Source organism: Echiichthys vipera, assembly GCF_963691815.1.
Source record: "Echiichthys vipera genome assembly, chromosome: 8".
Lineage (NCBI taxonomy): Eukaryota > Metazoa > Chordata > Actinopteri > Perciformes > Trachinidae > Echiichthys > Echiichthys vipera.
The window spans coordinates 16635867-16657241 of record NC_139833.1 but is presented as its reverse complement, the minus strand read 5'-3'; the positions used below and the strand labels follow the sequence as shown (position 1 = coordinate 16657241).

General features: G+C 38.8%; 3 protein-coding genes across 3 annotated transcripts; 2 read left to right on the top strand and 1 right to left on the bottom strand.

Moving 5' to 3' along the window:
* The first annotated feature begins 649 nt into the window (after positions 1 to 649).
* LOC310950200 (serum paraoxonase/arylesterase 2-like) lies at positions 650 to 6202 on the top strand. Its single transcript, XM_083917878.1, has 9 exons — positions 650 to 802; positions 928 to 998; positions 1079 to 1134; positions 1845 to 2007; positions 3217 to 3343; positions 3533 to 3736; positions 3820 to 3901; positions 4760 to 4888; positions 5639 to 6202. Exons 1-9 carry the CDS (start codon positions 726 to 728, stop codon positions 5813 to 5815), a joined length of 1086 nt encoding a protein of 361 aa, XP_083774004.1. The 5' UTR covers positions 650 to 725; the 3' UTR covers positions 5816 to 6202.
* A 402-nt stretch (positions 6203 to 6604) lies between these two features.
* Positions 6605 to 11043, top strand: LOC310950201 (serum paraoxonase/arylesterase 2-like). The gene is made up of 9 exons (XM_083917879.1): positions 6605 to 6795; positions 7008 to 7075; positions 7318 to 7373; positions 7542 to 7707; positions 9629 to 9752; positions 9847 to 10047; positions 10170 to 10251; positions 10638 to 10766; positions 10853 to 11043. Exons 1-9 carry the CDS (start codon positions 6713 to 6715, stop codon positions 11012 to 11014), a joined length of 1071 nt encoding a protein of 356 aa, XP_083774005.1. The 5' UTR covers positions 6605 to 6712; the 3' UTR covers positions 11015 to 11043.
* Positions 11044 to 11211: 168 nt separating this feature from the next.
* On the bottom strand, positions 11212 to 14341 carry LOC310950199 (potassium channel subfamily K member 5-like). The gene is made up of 5 exons (XM_083917877.1): positions 14091 to 14341; positions 13370 to 13481; positions 12417 to 12583; positions 12165 to 12333; positions 11212 to 12036 (listed from the first exon to the last, which is right to left on the bottom strand). The coding sequence occupies exons 1-5, from the start codon at positions 14274 to 14276 to the stop codon at positions 11339 to 11341; spliced, it is 1332 nt and encodes a 443-aa protein (XP_083774003.1). The 5' UTR covers positions 14277 to 14341; the 3' UTR covers positions 11212 to 11338.
* Between the last annotated feature and the right edge of the window lie 7034 nt (positions 14342 to 21375).

Here is a 21375-nt window from a genome sequence, read left to right as displayed (position 1 = left end):
GTCATGCAGTCTATATATTATAAATCAAGATATCAGGTCAAATGTTAATGTTGGATTTCCAGGAGGCCATTGTAAGTGATTTTAATATTTGTATGCAAGCAAGAGAGTCATGTTGTATTGTTTTACTTTTGTATTTCATTTGCAATAGAAAAGAGAAATTGTTTTATCTCGTTAAAACAGAATTCAGGTAACTGATCATGCTGTAGATTTAGTGTGTTTTTCGACCTATTAAAAATGAGCGCTCCTCCCGTCTATCCTGCTATTGGACAGTTTTCGGGTTGGTTGCTTCAGTGGAGCAGGTTGACTTTTATTCTGGCCCCAGGTTGTGGACTTTATTTAAAAAAGGAAAGTCTTTTTAAGCACAATGTCACTTTTTTAAAATCCCGCACTGAATATGGATCCTTTTTTGTTCATCTTGATTGTGTCACTCCCTTCGAGCCTCGTCAGCAATGGACCGCAGATAGACGTGCGTGTTGAAGAGGTGTGTAGGGATCGGATGCTTTGAGCAAGCTGCATCTACATTGTAGTGTATGCATCATAGACTGTAGTGTATGCATCAGATATACAACATAGCGATGTAAGTCGGTAACAACAAGAATTTCCTATGGCCCTGAAGGCAGCATTAGTCGCGCTTGTTGAGGCACGCCTCGGCTGCAGAAGTCAGGCGGTAGGTTATTCTGGCATTAGATACAAGTTGTTTGTTAAACGTGTCCGTGGTTACCAAAATGGGGAAAGTAGTCTTCATCTCACTTGTAATTGCTGCCTTGTCGGTGCTGCTGGGAGAGAGGATTGTCAATTTAAGGTAAAGAGAAATACTGCTATGCCCCGGCGTGTGTTCCCCGACTTTTTCTTTTGGAAAAACAAAGTTATTTCTCCGGCTGCATGCATTCCTGCCCTAATGCTACTTCTGTGTTGAAAACGTTGCAGGAAAAGAGCCGTCTCTTCAAGGGTGCAGAGACAGAACCATCTTCCCAACTGTGTTGCACTCAAAAATCTGGGTAGGTACAACGCCACGCGCAAACGCAGCGTGTTGAGAGACGAACATTGAAATGAACTTTGCAAACTTTCGTACTTTCAGAAAATGGCTCAGAGGATTTAACGATTTTCGGAGACGGGCTTGCATTCATCAGCACTGTAAGTATTTGAGTTAGAGCAGCCAAGTGGGCAAACTATAATTGCAACTCCAAAAGAGTAAGCTTCCTGCCAGTAAAACCTTATCTTATCTTATTGCCAGGCTATTCCAATAGGTCAGTCTGGGCCGTTACCTTGTTTCGCCTAACACTGGGGGAAAGTAAAAATCTTGCGACTAACGATTTTATTCATATCGATTAATCTGCAGAATATTTTCTCAATCAGCAAAAATGATAAACTATTCAGTCTTTAAAATGCCCACATATATTTAATTCACAGTGACACAAAAGAGCTAAAAGTAGGTATTCTTAATCGATCAATCATTTAAATAGTTACTGATTCTTTTTCTCTCCATCAACTAATCAAATCGTCCCAGCTCTATTATTGATCTGCCAAACAGGACCTGAAATGAATGTTTCAGTCCCTCAGATGATCGCCAAAGATTAGAGACCCCTTATTGATTCCACTAAAAACTGCATGAACTTGAAGGTCAATTGGTCTATCAGCTTTTCCCCTAAAGGGTGCTTTTTTTGCAGTTTTTTAAAATGCAAAAAAAGTGTTATGTAGGTCCTGTGGCGAAACCCCCCCCCCCCCCCCCAAATTCATGTGGTTATGCCACTAATACAGACCTAAAGCCGGATTTTCCCAACCCACTCTGTAATCTTTAATATGATTGTGTTCTGCATAAATAACCTTTTTATATATATCTCAAGGGTCTGAAGTCTCCTGGACTGTCAGCCTCAGATGTGATTGGAAAGATCTACTCCCTCGATATGAAAGATCCTCGGATGAAACCAGTGGAGCTGCGCATGCCAAGAAACTTTGATCTGGAATCATTCAGCCCTCATGGCATCAGTGTATACACCGATCCAAGTGGTAAACGCACTTAGTATTTATGTGTGGTTGCACACATGTCACACACACAACAACTCAGTCCAGTGGCTTTCCACTGCTTTTTCAGTTGGAACCACATTTCTGTTTATCAGCAGATATAGGCTACATTAATAGCATAAATGTGAGTATGTACATTTTTTATTCGAAGAAATAATTTAATTTTCAGTTCTACTGACCGTATAACCACTTAAGACAGTTTGTATCTTGTTTTTGTGAATTTTGGCTTGTGATGTAAAGTATGTGGATAAACCTGTTGTGATCACCTGCTTTGCACCTGCAACGTTTACCCTTATTGGGAGTAGCTAATATTTTAACTTGGGTGTGTTCGTATAATTAAATGTCAGTATATTTCCTTTTAAACCTCTTCCACTCCATGGTCAATATGGTAAACGTCCTTCAAATCCTTCAAATACCACATTAAGACACCAATATTTTGAGGAAGACTATAGGAAAAAAACATGCTTTGATTTGGTATCATGAACTTTTTACATTTTGACGTTTCTGAGAATTGCATTACAGAAACCCCTTTAATGTCAGTATACCTAGGGAAGTCAGGCTGTGATTATCCTAGAGGTCACAGCAGGTCATTTTATACAGTGAGGTCAAGTTTTAAAAAATGACTACAACTATGGGGTCTAACATCATCACACATGGACACAACTGGGCCCATTGAAAACTTGGTTCAAGAATAGAAATTCAAGTTTATATAGTATTTAATACTGTACTCTGGAGATCAAAGATAGATATTGGTGTCACATGAAACTAAACGGCCTAAGGCTCCCATTGTACCATGTAATATATATATATATATATATATATATATATATATATATATATATATATATATATATATACGTACACACACTAGCAATCAAAATTAGAGAACAAGTTAATAGTAATTGATTTATTCTAAAATACTATTTATTATTGTTCAGAATTTGAATATCCACTGTGGCTGTCCTAGCATGTTTTTTTTAAATTACCAAGGCAAGTGGGCGGTCGGTGGCTGAGTGGTTAGAGCAGTCGAACCACGTAAATAGGCTGAAGGTCCTCGAGGCTGCAGCCGCGTGGGTTTGACTTAAAATATTCCTACTATTGTACCACAGCACACACACACACACACACACACACACACCTTTTCAGTTTCAGCCAGTGTTTTTTATTTACAATGCTTTCCTTGTTTCTCATCAGATGGCACAATATACCTGTTTGTCATCAATCATCCACAACACAAAAGCCAAGTAGAGCTGTTCAAATTTGTTGATGATGATCACTCACTGGTGCATCTGGAAACCATAAAACATGAACTTCTCTACAGGTACAGTATGATGACAAATTGAAACTGTACCTTGAACTGAACTTCATATATATTGAATAGGCTGCTGTTGACAGTCCGTAACAAAATACGTTTAGCTACCCCGTGTTATAACCTAGTCATACAGAAAGCATATGCATATTGTGATGAATAATAATAATTTAATTTTTCAATTCTGATCTATCTTCCCAGTTTAAATGATATCGTGGCAGTAGGATCGGATAGCTTCTATGCAACCAATGACCACTACTTTACCAGTGAAATCCTTAAATTTTTTGGAGAGCTTCTCTTGGCTCAGCCTTGGACTAATGTTGTGTACTACAGTCCCGAGGATGCAAAAGTGGTCTCCGAGGGATATTACATGGCAAATGGCATTAATATTTCACCAGACAAAAGGTAAGAGTGATATGCAGGGCTATGCGTATGATATACTCCAAATGTCTGAAGTTCTTCATTTTAATGTTCTTTTCCATTTATAGGCATATATATGTTGCAGATCTACTCGACCACAATGTGCATGTGCTAGAGCGCAAAGAAGACAATGCGTTGGTCTCGGTGAAGGTAAATGAACGTGCATATTTCTCACAGCACATTTCAAGAATATATATTTTTTCCCACTGATGAATGAATATTTCATTTCAGCATTAAAGATTTTATAATTCTGCCAATTAAAGGCGGGCACGCGCGTTAGGGCTCTTCCCCACCAGCCTTAATGAGGTCGGTTGAATCAAAGTTGAGTGCATTCCCTCCTTCGCTACGATATTTGTCATTGTACGTAGGAGTGCACCAGAAGTGGACCAAATTAGTGGACCGAGATCTGGTAGAAGAGGTGGTCTAGGTCCGCTTCCAAAACGAACTCTTGTGCGGTTCATTTTTGGTGAGAACATGATCGGACCTGGGTCTGCACTTACTGCAGAAAGCACTGCAAGCTATATGATTTACATAATGATTAAGTACCTCCCCTTTCACCACAACTACAACACACCAGCATGAGTCACCACAGACAAACCTGGCACAGTAATGTAATAACAAGGACCAATGCCAAGATCAACCCCCGCAGTTGTCTCTCCATTGTGACATCACTTGTGTTTACATCAGCATTTGCCAGTATGACAGTTCTGACTTATCAGAGAGCAGTACAGGATTTACATTATTGGCCCACCCCAGACACATCTGGCCAATGAGTGAGTTGCTTTTTGTAATTCCTTTTTTTATTCCGAAATTCTTCACTTAAACAAAGGTTTTTTTCAGTTTTTAATTACACATTTATGGGAATTATTTGTTTAAAGCGCTGCAAAATCAATATACACTAAAGCTAAACAGTAAGGTAGTTAAGTACAAAATCAAGCCATGCTAGAATTGTTATTTGAGGTAACCATTGTATGTATAATCATAACCTTATCTGTGACACCTCACCAGTCTGTGGCTGTGGATTCACTCTGTGACAACGTGGAAGTGGACCCTGACACTGGTGACCTATGGTTAGGCTGCCACACTAATCTATTGAAACTATACATGTTTGATCCCAAGGACCCTCCTGGATCAGAGGTTTGTGCGTTCACTTTTACCAGAGGCCTGATGTTACCAGAACAGACAAAATATACAAAAATCTAGGTGGGGTTCGGAAGCTAGGATTGACACTATTTTAGCAACATATTACATTAACGGTCCCATATTGTAAAAATTGAGAATTCCATGTTATAATAGCAGGTTAAGGTGTTAAATGAATGCTGTAAAGGTTTCAAAACGCTCAACCCACAGAGAAATGCACACAGTCAGTATTCAGAAATTGTGCCTTTTTAAACGAGAGTTCAGGACTTCTGTATGGTTTTAATGTCACATATGCCCTATATATAGGAAGACCGTGGAAGACCCAGGAATGTTGACCAATCAGAGCAGGCTGGGCTTTTTTGCTAGGTGGGCTTGAAAAGACAGGTGCTACAATGAATACAGGTATATCTCAAAGACAGTATGATTTAAAAAATGGTTGTTTTTTTAAAATGTAACAAATTGTCAACATTCTAGTAGATACCAAAAACACAAGTATGAACCTGTAATTGAGCAGAATATGGGAGCCAACTTTTGTTTTTAATGTTATCTGTTAATAAAATAGTGTCAAACCTACTATGCTGGTGTGTGCTGTTTTGTTTACTGTTGTTTACCCTGCACCAGAAATACTTTAAATTATAAAGTTTATTTTTTGCTGTACCTGCCATTATCTGCTTAACTAAACAGCTGATATGCCTATTTGTTCATCTTGTTATAATTCCTCCTTTCTCATGATTATGTTTTCTTCAGGTCATCCAAATCCAGAACATTCATTCTGATCAGCCAGTGATGACTCAGGTGTACGCTGACGACGGCCAGGTGCTCATTGGCTCCTCTGTAGCAGCTACATATGGGGGAAAGTTGCTCATTGGCACTGTCTTCCATAAAGCATTGTGCTGTGATTTGAAGCCGGCAATTACACTTTAATGTGATTTACTTCGAAGCTCTCAATCAGAGAAGGCAGTGATGATTTGAATGATGATATACACACATGGATATTACTGCACTAACAGCTGGAAGAAGATGGATGGTTTGTGTTTACCTGATATTGTATTTGTATTTGGTCTCAAACACATAAGCTACTGAACTGCCCAGATACTTGAACCACTATGAAGTACTTGGAAAATATGATCCAACAAACATGTAAATAGTTCAGTATGTTTGCTTTGCTATGTATCATGGAAAGAATATCTTTCACTGGTCACCTGAAAATTTGAAATCCATTGAATGTTTTTACATGTTTTATTTGCTTTAGTCGCATTTGTTCTTTGTGTTAGTGTGAAAATATAACAATAAAGAAACGCTGCAGCTGTAGTTTGTCTTGTGGTCGTATAAATGTGCACTATAAAAAGTTGTGGGGATGACTGCACACAAATAACTAATATGGCCGGTTTAACCGATGCTTTAAAAACAGCATGTTGGTACATGTCAATGGAATTTTCTTTCGTAACTCATATGTTGTTTTGCCACCCATAAGAAAGTCAGGTCGGTCCACCTGTTATTTTGGCCTTTTCTTCTTTAAGCTTAAATATTTTATTCTAAAGTGTGGCAAAACATTGTGAGTAAATAAATACTGACTTGTTAAAAAGCAAAAAAAGAAAATGGTCCATGTCTTGCTGGGTGAGATGTTTGTTTATTGGAACAACTGAAATATGTGTATATATGACTGATTTCAGCCATAAAGCAGTCTACACATTTCAGACTCAATAATCATTTCTTGCTTTAACTCCTGTATACTGGCTAATGCTACACTCTAGCTCCATCTTTGGTCTGGCTATGTAAATGCACTCTGAGGGTCTTCCAGTCTGATCTTTCACTCTAAACATGGCTGCCATGAAGAAAGTACTTGTTGCTGCTGTTGTTGCTGCCTTTGCAGCCTTCCTTGGACACAGATTTCTTAAACTAAAGTAAGAATTGTTTATCTTTAGGAGCAAATTTGAGGCCACATATGATGCACAGCTTTAGTACAATTGCTCTGCTGCCCACTCCAGGAAGTGAAATATAAAATATGGGAATGCAGGAAGTGAAGAATGTGTCAGAAACCAAACTCTGCTAATAACAGTTATACATTATATGTTTTGTTTTTGAAATAGTTTGTCATGTTCCCTTTTATCTGCAGGGAAATGTTTCTTGCTTCCAGGGAAATTCCTGTGAAACACCTCAACTGTAATTATTTAAAGAATATTGGTAGGTATCATTCTTAACTAGGTGTTTATATCTGTGTCTTCATTATTGGATTTGGGATGTCAAAATGTACTGTGATTTAAACATGTTTCTGGACCATTTCTATGTAAAACGTGACCACACATGAAGGGCTTAAAGTCCACTTTACTGACTGTAGGTCAATAGTCAGTGGTTTGGTAATGTTAGTGCGGTAAATTTAAAAAAAACTGAATAGCCATTAACCAATTTTGTTTTGTTTTGTGCAGAATATGGAGCAGAGGATATCACAATACTACGAGATGGACTGGCCTTTCTAAGCACCGTATGTCATTAAATGTTACCATAGTTGCAGGAATCTTGACCACTGTATCAGTTACAGTTTTCTTAAATACTCCTCTACGTTCTGTGAACACAAAACAGTTTGAAATCAGTTGTGATTACTTAGATTTTGATTTGCACCAACATCTCACATCCAGTGTTTCTCTCTCAGGGGCTGAAGTATCCTGGATTGCCTTCATTCTCAGATGAACCAGGGAAAATGTACATTTTGGATCTGCTGCACCCGAAGCCATATCCAGTGGAGCTGCAAATCAAAGGAGAGCTGGACCTCAGTTCCTTCAACCCACATGGCATTAGTGCATACATCGATGAAGCAGGTACACAGCAAAGTGTTAATGAAACTCTCTGGGAGTTTCATTCAACAGTTTCAAAGTGTCTATATTGGTCTTCTTTAGATCGAGTTAAAACAACACTATTGAAAGTGTTAAACAGTTAACCCTGTGACAGAGTTGGAACAACCGTCTCAATAGTTGAAAATTAACACAAATTAGTGTAGAATTTACCTAGCACTAGTGTGTAGTGTCAAAAATAACACTATTAGTGTGGTTGGTTTTTTTTAACACTGACTAAGGCTCAAATTATATTAACACTGTGGAGTGTTATATAGTAGAGCTCAACAAAGAAATCTTTTATAGTTGATTTCCCTTTTAAAAAAACTACCATTATCCAAGAGTGTAAACTTACATTAAGCAAATGATGTGTATTCATCAACAATTTTGTGCAAAAGGAACATTAATGCACCCATCAAAACATAGCATACAACAATCATGCTAGCCTTAACATGGGACTGAACAGAATTGCGTGAGACTTGTTATCTACACTTGAACAGAGTTGCTTAGATTTAACTCAGTGGATTAACACCATCTCTTTTTATGAACTTAATTACATAATTAATCCAAATGACATAGTTAAATAAAGTTCCAGTTTATTCTTATCATCTTTAAAGCACTATGCAAACCAAATGAAATGGACTGGAAGTGAGTCTCTTGCGCGCGCTGTGATCTATTGAATAACAATAAAGCCAAAAGGTTTCAGTATACGCAAGTTAATTAGAGGGCGAGGAATAGATTGAGAAACCAGAAGTTACAGCCACAGATTTCCTTTGTCGAGTCATGCAACAAATATATAGTAATACAGTCCTTTTGTGGTACAGTAGATTGGTCAGCAAACCTCATGTGCTGACTAGTTTGTAATTTACTGGTGATGAGGTAAGCCACTTCAAATAGAATTTGACTACATGAAACTACAAAATGGAGACCCGCATTCATGTATGCAAGTAAAGAATTTGGATTTAATTTATATTACTGTACTTACTCAGGCTTTTGAGGACCCTTGTGTTTTTTTGCCCAGAAAGTGAATGGATTGAAAATATAATTTTTATGGATTTCATGCTGCTGCCTCAGGTATCTGCTCAGGATGTATCACTCCACTATATCTTTACATAGCAAACATTTGTTTGCTGCTATAATAACGTTCATAATTCAGAGTACAGCTCCTTTATTTTTTTATTCTTACATCAAACCAGATTTGTGCTATTATTATTGGTCTACATTTCTTCTGCAATTATCATTTAATGTGTATACCTTCAGTAATTACCTTTCTATATAGTATTCTTTATTGTTAGTGGCGGAGTCCGCCATTCCCACAAAGGGTTAAAATTGCCCTCACACATACAGGGGATACGATTCACAAGAATTCAGCATGTAATCTAGTGTTTATGTTTGTACTTAAACCGTTAACTGTGCACTCTCACACAGCCATATCAGAGCTGTTTTACGTTACTGTTAATTATAACCCAACATTTCCACTACTGTTGCTTCACATTAAAAGACTTTAACTGGACATCGCAGGTTGGCTTTTTTCGTGAAGTAGCCACAGGAAAAGCACTGTACTGTTCACAGAGGTTAACGTTGACTGCGATGATGTTCGTCAAAAATGTGTCTATAAAAAATGACAACAGTCATTTTATATAAACTGTAGTATTAAACCATTCTTGCTGTTACGATAGTCACCACAGGTGTGGCCAAACTAACCGGCTCTGAAATCTTAAAGATTACAACTTTAAGAAAAACATAAAATCTCAGCGGCATGACAGTAACACCAGAACATAGGTCGAAAACAGACAGAAACTGTTTGTGTTCAACAACGCTGTGAGGTCCCGAGAAGAATGTGCATGATATATTCTAAAGGTAAAAGAGGAGGAGAATGACAACACAATATGTTGCTTTTTGATTGCAGATGATTCTGTGTACCTATTTGTTGTAAATCACCCTCAGCACAAAAGCCAAGTTGAGATCTTTCATTTTGTTGAGGAGAACACACTTGTACACCTAAAAACGATTACCCACCCCCTCCTCCACAGGTATGTACTGTAAACATTAAACGCTTCACAGTAACACAAATTTTACACTTGATAATCTCTAGGTGCTTTTTATCTCATTCATCTTGTTTTTCAGTGTAAATGACATTGTTGCAGTCGGTGTTGAGAGCTTCTACGCCACAAATGATCACTCCTTTTCCAATGAAGCACTCCACTCTGTGACTATCATCCTGGGTCTCCCCTGGTGTGATGTGGTATACTACAGTCCTGAGGAAGTGAGGGTGGCAGCCAGTGGCATTCTGTCCGCAAACGGCATCAACATATCGCCTGACAAACGGTTATTCTCAATTCATTTCAGCAGTACCTGCATGTGCATGTTTTTTTCATTAAATGTTTCCACTGCAGTACTTTTCCTTTGTGTTGTTCAAATAATAAAACAGGAACGCTTCTTTTTTACAGGTATATTTATGTTTCAGCCATCCTTGAGCATGCGATCAACGTTTATGAGAGACAAGAAGGGGAACAATTAGTAATTATTAAGGTATTTGTTTTCTTTTTTTTGCCCTCAGCATGAATGAAATATAAAAGGAATAGTTCATTTTTAGAAATACAGTATACTTTTTTGCTTCTGATACTACTCTACTATCATATAAGCAACCTGAAATTATTTTAGATATAGATATAACGTGTTGATGAGTTTTGTTGGTAAGCTTTAGAGGTGTTAGTAGGTGGACGCTATTACACTTAGGGTCGGGCTTGCTGTTTCTCTCTGTTTCCAGTTTTTATGCTAAGCTAAGCTATCCAGTTTTTTCAACTGTGCTTTTTCACAAGGTCATCGTAAAAATATTTATAAATGCTTTGCTCAACACTTTGTATCAGAGTGCAGAATATATTTATCAGTTTACTGTTTGTAATCTTTCCACCCAGTCTGTAGCTGTCGGGTCACTATGTGATAACATTGAGGTGGACCACAGGACAGGTGACATATGGCTGGGTTGTCATCCAAATGGCATGAAAATATCAGGGTATGATCCTGAAGATCCACCCGGCTCTGAGGTTAGGTCTTTTTTTCTGTTTGTCATTAATGAAAGTTAATATCAGCATTGTTTACTGAAATTGCCTTTTATTCCTGTTTCCTTCAGGTCATCCGGATCAAGAACATTCACTCAGAGCAGCCAGTGGTGAGTCAGGAGTACGCTGATAATGGCCATGTGATCATGGCCTCTGCTGTAGCTGCTCCCTACGAGGGAAAGTTGCTAATTGGCAGTGTTTTCCACAAAGCCCTGTGTTGCGATTTGAAATAATTTGTATAATCTGTATCTCTTGTCACTACAGTTTAAGAAGAGAAATGTTGTTAGAAAATATTTGGATGGTTATGGGATGAAAAATAAAATCTTGATTTACCATTGGTAAAAGACGAGTAATATTTAACCCGATAAAGACACTGGCTGGCTTATTGTGTATATGTCATGTCAAAGTAGGAAACCATCAAACATTAATTTATCATTTTCATTCATTCAACATGTTTTCTTGATACATAACAGTATTTATAATATTTTCATATAAAACTCGCAGCACAGCCTGATTCTTTTTTTTGTAAAGGTATAGGATTTTTTAATAAAGATCTTTTACCCTTTTTCATCTTTATCTATTAACAAATCTTCCTCTACTACCTTGGATATTTGAAACCTCGTCCCCCCACAACCAGGATGCTGTACTTCTTCTTCTGCAGCGTCTTTGGAAGGCACAATGAAGAATATACCTTCACTTTCTGAATCAAAGGCACAACTGTCCTTGTTCTCCCCATTATCTGTCCTCCCACATTCTGCTGGATTAGGGTCCCTTTCCTGTTTTTGAGGACACACCTCTTGTTCGCCTTTGTCCACAATGGCCTCTGCATTTAGGAACACTTCACTGATGCTGAGCATGCGTTTGTGCCGAGGCGAGTCATCCAGGGTCTGGATCTTGGTGGCCAAGATGTCACTGCAGCTCTTGGAGCGATTTATGTTGTCTGCAGGCTTTAACAGATTTGCTGTGGTTCCAATCTCCTTGATGACAGTGCTGTAGTCGTCATCATTCTCTGATAGGAAATTGAAGATGTCGATAACAGACTGCCTTACATCTGGGCTGTGTTTCTCTTCTACGGGCTGGGGCTCCTCGTATAAGCGTCTGTGCCTGTGTCTTCTTTTCTTAAACTCCTTGTGAGCTTTCACTACCATGTGAACATTCCAGCTAAAGAACAGAGAGAGCCAAGCCAGGCCCATGTAGATCCATACCTCTGCAAACACTCTGTACAGTCTTGGGTATTCAATGTTTGGATTTACACCTGAAACGAGAGTCAATGCACCGTTGTGACATTTAAGACAAAGGATTTGACGAAACAAAAATGTTCAGACCCACAATTAACCTCAGAGAAGCATTAACCTGAGATGAAATTACACAAATCAAACATACCTGCCACATAATCTCCAAAACCGACCGTTGTCAGTGTGATGAAAGAGAAGTAGAGGCCCTCCAGGTAGCTCCATTGTTCCAGAGACATAAAAACAAATGGAGGGATCACCAGGTGCACCACCAGTCCCCATAACAGGAATAAAGCAGTACAGGTGTATTGGACATTTTTCTGATGGAACAGAGAAAAGAAACACATGACATCTTTGTGGAAGACTATTAAGCTTTTTATACAGTATTCAGTCATATTCTTACCACTGAAACGCCTTTACGGATCAAAACCTGGGACAGACGTTTGGTCCGGTCTCCAAAAAAGGAACCCAGTGTGCTTATCCATACCAGACACAGGGGGATCCCACAAAGACCATACAGGATGCAGAACACACGGCCACCTTTAGTCTTAGGAGCAACATTACCATATCCTGTCAATATAAGAGATATAAGGAATTAAATAATGTTTTATAGAGATATAAGTAAATAAATGGGAAATAAAGCCATACAAATACAATTGTTGGGTTGCTATAGATTAAATAACAATTGACTACTCGGCAGGGGTGCAGGAACACTGTCCAAAAATTGGCTCATTTAATCCGCACACTGTTAAGATTTAGAGATAAAACAATTGTGTGCCTAAAACCTGTGTAGGCCCACTTTTTTTCCACAGAAAATAAATTAACAGAATCAATTATGAATCAGACCAATAAGCAGAATCGATAATGGCATTGGTATCACTAAAATCATATCAATTCCCATCCCTACTACTGGGTATCATTCTCTAATCTTCCTGTTTTTTAAGATGCTTGGGGATTCATTTTGCAAGACGACTGAATTATTAGGGACTACGGATGCAAATTAGCAACTTTGCTATAATGTGGCATGTTTACAGAGATATGTAAATATCTATGTTCAATATTGTGCACTGTCAATAAAATGAAATGAATCCGAACTCATTTACAAATCCCTCACTTACAAATTAACATTCATAACTCCAAATGTATAATACATTTAGAATTTACACATAAAATTAAGTAAATAATAAATAAATAATGTGGTATCAGCCAACAGCCTATGATTACGATACAGTTATACAAAAATAATGAAAGTCATGCTGTTTCAGTGTCTGTGAGTTCAATAAATCTGCATCAAACTAATACCAGCAAGGAATACGTGTATATTAGTGCCGAATATACTGTGAATCCCATACAAACCTATAGTGGTGACAATGGTGGCAGCAAAGATGACAGAGTTGCCCCAGTCCCACGAGTTGCGATGTTTTTCCCCAGTGATGGTCACACCTTGCCCCGCAGCCTCGGACACTATCTGGGAATGTAAACACAGTATAAAGTCTCAATAACAAACACCTTCACAAACTACTCTAACATGTGCTGCTGCTTTCCATTAACACCAAATAACAAACTTGTTTAAAAGGGTTTATTACAGTTTATTCAAAACGATATCCCTGTCGCTATTCACGCGGCCATTAAAGAGGACACACCTTGCGCAAACATGCAAAAATATTCGAGGTGTAAGGAGACGTGCACCTTCACGCTCAGAGCACCGTGTGCTGTTTGAATCATGAAAGCTCGTGTAACTTCCCCTGTGCTACAACAAACATAAACATCACAGCTAAATAACTTGTTTTTTGGTCGTTTTATTGTCTACTCATCCGCTTTGGTCAGATTGATGGTTGTTGTCTGTAATTGTTAAGCAGGAAAAACAGGTTTTGAGGTCCTAAGAAAATAAATGGCGAATGGCTTCTCTTTTATTCTTTTATAAGCTCGGACATAGAAGAGTTATAAGAGTTGATGGCAGATTTTAAGTGGACCCGCAAAGTTACTCGGGTCTTTTTAAAGTTATCTTCTGTAGGAATGGACCACGTTGGGGTCTGTCATACACTTACACATACACAAAAAAAAACAGGATTCATACCTCTATAATCTCATCCAGACTTTCTTTCGTTAGACAGGCATGTTTCTTCAAAATGTTCTCCTTTTGTAGGATAAATTCGTCTGTGGCTGATTTCCAGTTTGGCTCTTCGAGAATTTGGAATATCGCGGCACCGATCGACAGGTAGAAAATGATGCACGAGGTTAAAACCGGACCTTTATCAGCCATATTAAAGTCATAACTTCAGCATATAGCCTGCGTCCCGAGCAGCTCTTATTTCTTTAGATCTGTCGTTATCCTGTCCGCTCTGCCTTCTTCCTGGTAAAACATAATAGGGTGGCATTACGCTGCTCTCAATGGGGCTTACTCCATTGTTCAGATAGATCATTCTATTTTAGCCTATTACACCTATAAATGGCTACAGTGTAGTATTATCCTATGATAAAGAACAGTGAATAAATACAAATACACATGCCAAGTGTGACACAATTAAAAAAAAGAATTGTATATGGTTTCAACATTTTCACACAGATGACATTCAATTGTCTTTGTACGTGACAAATCAACATATTTTGCCCTAGTTTTAATACAAAAATTTGCTATATATGCAAATCTATCATTTTCTTTTCTTTCATGATTGCAGAATACCTGCATGACGCATTTACAGAAACATTCAACAGGGGGCAACATGTCTTCAGTAACAGGCCACACTTGAGTGGAGGTATGCATGCATGTGTATCAACTGGTGTGTTTTAGAAGTGACAGTTGTTCTTATCTCCACACAGAAGGCTGGAAGTAAGTGTGTAAAGTTAATCACACTGGGTGGATCCTGACTGCTCAGCACGATAATGGAAGAGAGGGGTTTTCCTCAGTGTGAGAATATACTGCATGGAATCTATCTTTCTATCTATGAGAAAAGTCAGGATATCTTGGATCTCTTTAGTCCCCCCTTTATCAAAGTAATACTAAATCACTGGAGTACACCTTTGAGGCCAGATATATCTGGCGAACCTACTAGGACAGAGCCAACACTGGGTTTTAGATGACACTGAGGCAGATGTTCCAGCTGTATCAGCTGTTAGAAATAGGCGCGCTGCACCTTCTGGGAATTCACATTGCTTTGTAAGGAAATATCCTAGGTCATCAAATGTTTCCATAGGATTCGTGTGTCTGCCAATACACCTGATGCACTACCTTACTTAAGGGGAAACACAAATTGAGAGTTATAATGCATTTAAAAAATATCCCCTTTACACAAGTTTTAACATGCAAAAAAGGGCTTTGAGATGAGGGGGGCTTTAAGGATGTGTTTCTTTATTTTAGGGAGCCACACAAAAAAAGTAATTATGCTGTGATGTATTTAATAAGGAATTATTAGTTACTCCTAACTTAATAATCAACCTGGAACATGAAGGAAGTAATCATCCACAGTAGGAACCATAAGAAACACAGTATAAATTATAAATCCTTCTTGAATTCATTCAGGCACTTTTTGAAACAGTAACTTTTTCTAGCTTGTGTTTTATTCCTGTATTTTGTCTACTTTGTTGCAAAACGTAATGACACCAATAGTCTCTATACCTCCAACTTACCTCCATGCACACATACACACACACACACACAACTGCGCCCCTGTGTGGAGCCACCAGTAATGGCTTCATATATGAGGTGGCTGCGACTCTGCTCATATCAGACGGTGACCGGTCACTGTGCGACTGGCCCAAAGTTAGCAGCAGTAGAACAAAAGCGTAATCTTTGACCACGCATTCCTTTGATGCCCAGACTCTGATACTGGAGCAGGTAAACACATAAAGCAGGAGAGCTGCACCTGTTCTGCACTGAGGTGACATTTTGATATGAATCCTTTATGCCAACATGAACACTATTCTATTAATGCCTCTTTGTGTGCACACTCTTCTGTGTGGAGGCAGTTTGCATTACTTCAACCACTAACAACCACTTTGCTGCAGGAACTATTAATACTGCACCTGACTCACCTGTTATGATATACAGAAATGCATAAGCAGTGGTGGAAAATAAAAAAGTACATTTACTCAAGTAGTGCCAATTATAAGGTACATGTACTTTACTTGAATATTCCCATGTTGTGCTACTTTTTAGTTCTACTCCCCCACATTTCAGATGGAAATATTGTCATTTTTTACTCCTATACATTTATCTGATAATATTATTATTAGTTATTAGGTAGTTTCTTACAGATTTAGATTATTAATACTAAATAATAAATTATGATTCATCATTATAGCTTAGACTAGGCTGTATCAGTATATAAAGTAATCAAAAGCTCCACCGTTACCAGCCGCAAGGTTAGGTTAGGTTAAAATGTTTTGTATAGTTGCACTGTCGTTACTTGCTGCTCTGTGTGCCCTGAATTGCCCCCCGGGGACAAATAAAGTTTTTTGAATTGAATTGAATTGAACATTAATTTAATGAACACATTCATAAAAAATGAATCCAGTAGGTTACAATATAATCCCGGGGTCATTCTGCATGATGATTGCTTTTGCTAATATACAGTATTTTGATGCTAATACCTTTGTACTTTTATTAAGAAAGGATTTGAATACAGGACTTTTACTTGTAACTTGAGTATTTATGTATATAATGTGTCCTATAATTACTTTTACTGAAGTAAAAGATCTGAGTAGCCTACTTCAACTTCAAGGAGACTACTGTACTTCAGTACAGTTTTGATGTAAGTCGACTTTACTTGACTAATTCCACTTTCTACCACTCAATACTTCTACTCAACACTCCAGAGGGGAAACATGCTTTTTTACTGCACTGCAATAAAGTTGTTCGCCTAGATCAGCTCCACCCTTACCACCTGCGTTTTTAATGTGATGTAGGACTACATATTAATCCACAAGTCCCTGTGTGGACCATGTATGGAGCGTGGACTGGTGGCTGGAGAGATGCCAGTTCATCTCCTGGGCACTGCCGAGGTGCTGTTGAGCAAGGCACCGAACCCCCAACTGCTCGGGGCTCTGGTCACTGGCAGCCCCCTCGCACTAACATCTCTCCTTAATTGTATGTATATATACTGTCTGAGCGTGTGTGTGTGTGTGTGTAACATGATTAATAATAAGAGTGAAAAAATTTAATTTCCCCGTTGCGGGATAAATAAAGTAATTCTTCTTCTTCTACTTTTGGTTGTCTGCTTTATTTCGATGCTGCCATTTTTGTAGGCCTACATGAATGCAGGACTTTTACTTCCAACAGGGCATTTGTTATTTAAACGAAAGTAAAAGATCTGAGTGTTTTCTTCCACCACTGGTTATTAACGATCCCACCTCTGATCTCCACCCATCACTGCTTTAAGTGCTTCGTCATTGTAGCTGCGACACCGCCTCTCTGTGGAAACCTGACCGGTAGCCTCCGACCGCTCTGAAGGGAAACACAGGAATTACGTCAACAAAGTAAAAGGTGGAGGAGACACACGGAGGAGACAGCTGTCTGCTCAGGTATGACTCCCGACTCACACGCTCTTATTGTGTTTACATTTACACACCTTTCCCTGCGAGTGTTTTTGTTCCATTTCCCGTCTGCTCGCGGCGACAGTTCGTGTGGAGTTCACGGCTCCGTATTTAGAGGGATTAAGTCCAACACGACGAGGTCAGAGATGTTTGTGCTGGGGGAATAAGAAACGGGACTCCTAGCATACTGTAGTCTGTCGAGTGCATGATAAACACACACACACACACACACACACACACACACACACACACACACACACACACACACACATATCAGAAATGTCAAATGCCAAAGGGTTGTTTCGGGGATGCCTTCACGTAGTCAAGAAACCAAACATAAACAGGACAGCGCATTTAAAGGTTAACTAGGTTACTCTAACGTTATAGGGATTGTGTTATTCATATACAGGCCTGTACGTTATAGGGATTGTGTTATTCATATACAGGCCTGTACAGAAGTATGATAACAGAAAATAAAGAGGACAACCTGTGGTAAATTATGTTTGACTTAAACCACAGATATGCAACAGGGTATCCAGGACCCATTGGGGGTCCTGAGAGTTCCTCCAGGGGGTCCGCCAAAATACTGTTTTGTCACTTTTTGAAAGTTCCATGAATCCAACACATTATTAGCAAAGATAAATTTACCTATTTGTCAAATAAAATTAAAAAAACATTTAATTTAGGATACACAGTATTGATGAAATGCTTACTGGCCTTTAGGTAATGTATTTTAGTGTTCACTGTTCCTTCCACATGTAGGCCTATGTTTAGCATAAAAATGCTTGAATATATTAATATGTCAATAATTCTTTTTTTTTTTTTTAAATAGCTCGTATTGCATGCATCATAAAAGCTATGTGTATAAGCTACAGTATGTAATAGAGGGTCCCCGCTCTGTCTCTCTTCCAGCTAAGGGGTCCTTGGCCTAAAAACATTGAAGACCCCTGACTTAAACAACACATGGGTCAACTTCTACCTGGTTACATACTCTGTTTCTATATTTTTGCTACATTTTCAAAGAGCTATTCATGTTCTGAGTCAGGCCCATTAGCCATGGGATAAATTAGGAGTTGTCCATGTGCACTAATTTACTATGCAAAATAGAGGTTCCCCTGAGTTGCTAACATCTCCTTGACTGTGTGTGTTGTCACCTATTTGACTAGATGGTGTAAAACTCTATTATGTGCCCTGTCATATTGATATAATAATATTTTCTCTCTTTCCCTCTCTCTGACATGGTCCGGGATTGTCCACTCCATCTACAATGGCCTTCTACATGGATGTAATGTGAGTACCAATCACCCTTTAAGTTGTAGGCAAGAAATGTATAAGTGTAAGACATTTGAGCTTATGTAGCACTGATCCGATTGAACCATTGCATAAGCCTTATTTGAAAGGTATTGCAGTGATATTTTGCATACAGTACATACAAAGTAATAATTATTTGACTTGTGTTTGTACAAATAAGTCCCCTATAATGTACCACAATATGATTGAACAGTAACACAGTGTGTAATTATAATTAAACAACCCTGCTCTCTGCTGCAGAGAACCATTTCATTTGTATTTATGCAACAATTCTGTGAAGGCATCAATCTTTACAGATACTATTAAATATTCATTCTTCATGATTTCTATATGACAGGCCAATCCCCCTGAATGCAGACTTTCTCTGTATCTAAATGCATGATTGCGCTGGTTAAAATGCTCTTCTACCGTTTTTCTGTCTTTATTTGTGTGGAAAAGGGGACCACTATTTCTCAGCCTTGACTATTTCTTCATATCGCAATACTTATTTATATACGTATAGAATTATATTATACATCCTTTTTAACGTTCAGCATCAAACCAATCTAAAGAATAGATTCTGGAGGACTCCCATTGAGAGCTTTAATAGCTGAAATTATGGTACACTGCTGTTGTTAAACTGCTGGTGCTCAAACCAAACTAGTTTTGGGAGGGGTAGTGTGACCCTGTCACCCGAGGCATCTGGACGCAGACGCATCTTTATCTCTCATGAACACATGCTCCCAGCTTGCCTTACAGCTCTGTGTTGACGTAGAGTAGTACTGGCGGGGATTCCATCTCTCACACAACAAATAATTAATATTAGACTAGTGATTTGTTATTTTACCATGTTTTATTATAGAAACCAAAGTACAAATATACCAATATTGTACTGTGTATTGGGGCAGTGTCAGTGTAGTGGCAATATCAGAATTGCAACTACAGTGCAATATTTAATATGTGTAAATCATTTTAGGGACATTTTACCACAGACCTGCCACACTGACTGTTCAGTTGAATCAAAAAACGTGCATGCCTAGAGTCGATTAATTTACCATTTCTCCACCAGGGGGCAGTGTGAACTAAGAAAACATGGCCATTTTCAGTGGCATCAGATGATCAAACACAGTGTAGCATATACTTAGGTGGCCTAGAATGTCCGCTACAATCTGCTGAACGTACTGAGAGCCCCAGGGCTTGGTACAATGTCTTTTTAAAGAGATTTCAGATGACAACCAAACACATGAATATTAATGTATAGGCATTTCATTTCCAATTTGAGTCATCACTTAGAATTGTTTCTAGATGCAAATAGTCACGACAGTTACAGTTACTGCATAAAATCCATGACTTTTAAACGTTTTCCTGCCCTATTCTCTGTATTAGCATAGGTTGCATATCTTCAACATAATTACCTGACTCTTCCCTTTGAGGACATCGTGCTGTGTGATTTATATTCTCGAAGGCGTGCATGAAGGTGAGAATGCAAACTTGGCCTTAAACAAGAAGGTTGGGTGACATGTGGTCCGAGAGAAAGGGGCGGAAACATGGAACATTCCTGGTTCATGAATTCTTCATAACATAATGGTACGCTATGAATATTGATGCACTGTTACCATCAATCCCGTTAGTGCTCTTGAGAACTCAGCTCCTGAGCACAAATAAAACCCGTGCAACGACGGCTCCATCGTATGCACTCAAAATTCATATTTAAAGCATTTTCAATGCTGCACAAGTTGTTTTACATAAGATACGAGAGGGAAGGTGGTGTGGTGCGTGTGCGTGTGCGTGTATATGTGTATATGTGTGATGCAGTATTGAAATTCAAAGAGAGATGAATTGGGTGGAAGTGGTATGGGACGTTATGTAATCACTGAATGATGGAGCCAGAGAGGGATAAAGATGTTCCAAACAAACACAACCCCCATGCACTCAGCTGGAGTAATGCACTGACTGCACCATAGCATGTGCGTGTGCCCTATGCTTTTGAACAAATGAGGAAGAGTTACCAGGGAAAACAGAAAGCGTGCGTCAGTGTTCTGGGTGTGTCTACTTCGCGAGTGGGTCGTCTCTGAGTCTGTGGTTCCAGCCTGTCACTGTCTCAAGGGACTGTGTGTGTGCTACTCCTCTTCTCCTCCCCTCTGTTTCTGTCTCTCCTCCCTCTCCTGGGTCCAGCTCAACACCTGCTTCATGCAGTAGGCGCAGGGCAGGGCAGGGGTTCCTAAGCAACTGAAGGCAACGCCAGTAGTTCATGTAGTCTTTGTTTGTTTCTCTCCCTCGCTCTTCCTCTATTATCCCTCTGACTTGCTCATTCCATCTCAAACTAGAGGAAAACCAGAGGAAACTTCATCCAAAAGTACTTGCTTTCCATTTGTACCCAGCTGGGATTCAACGGATTCTTCCTGTTAATGTTTAACATGAAACATTTTTGTGCTGCTAATGTGTCATCACTGTGTTCAGTGATCAAAGTCTAAGGGAAAACAAACAGTATTTCCAACTGTTACTGTGCAAGATAGAAACTCTCTGTTTCTGTTGCCTGG

Bases quoted from the DNA above. Each gene is read 5' to 3' on its own strand.
- LOC310950200 (XM_083917878.1), top strand. From the start codon at position 726: ATGGGGAAAGTAGTCTTCATCTCACTTGTAATTGCTGCCTTGTCGGTG. The intron at 803-927 runs GTAAAGAGAAAT...AAAACGTTGCAG, and splicing joins GAGAGGATTGTCAATTTAAG to GAAAAGAGCCGTCTCTTCAA. The intron at 3,344-3,532 runs GTACAGTATGAT...CTATCTTCCCAG, and splicing joins AAACATGAACTTCTCTACAG to TTTAAATGATATCGTGGCAG.
- LOC310950201 (XM_083917879.1), top strand. From the start codon at position 6,713: ATGGCTGCCATGAAGAAAGTACTTGTTGCTGCTGTTGTTGCTGCCTTT. The intron at 7,708-9,628 runs GTACACAGCAAA...TTTTGATTGCAG, and splicing joins TGCATACATCGATGAAGCAG to ATGATTCTGTGTACCTATTT. The intron at 10,767-10,852 runs GTTAGGTCTTTT...TGTTTCCTTCAG, and splicing joins AAGATCCACCCGGCTCTGAG to GTCATCCGGATCAAGAACAT.
- LOC310950199 (XM_083917877.1), bottom strand. From the start codon at position 14,276: ATGGCTGATAAAGGTCCGGTTTTAACCTCGTGCATCATTTTCTACCTG. The intron at 12,584-13,369 runs GTTTGTATGGGA...TTATATTGACAG, and splicing joins CACCATTGTCACCACTATAG to GATATGGTAATGTTGCTCCT. The intron at 12,037-12,164 runs GTATGTTTGATT...CTCTCGTTTCAG, and splicing joins TTTTGGAGATTATGTGGCAG to GTGTAAATCCAAACATTGAA.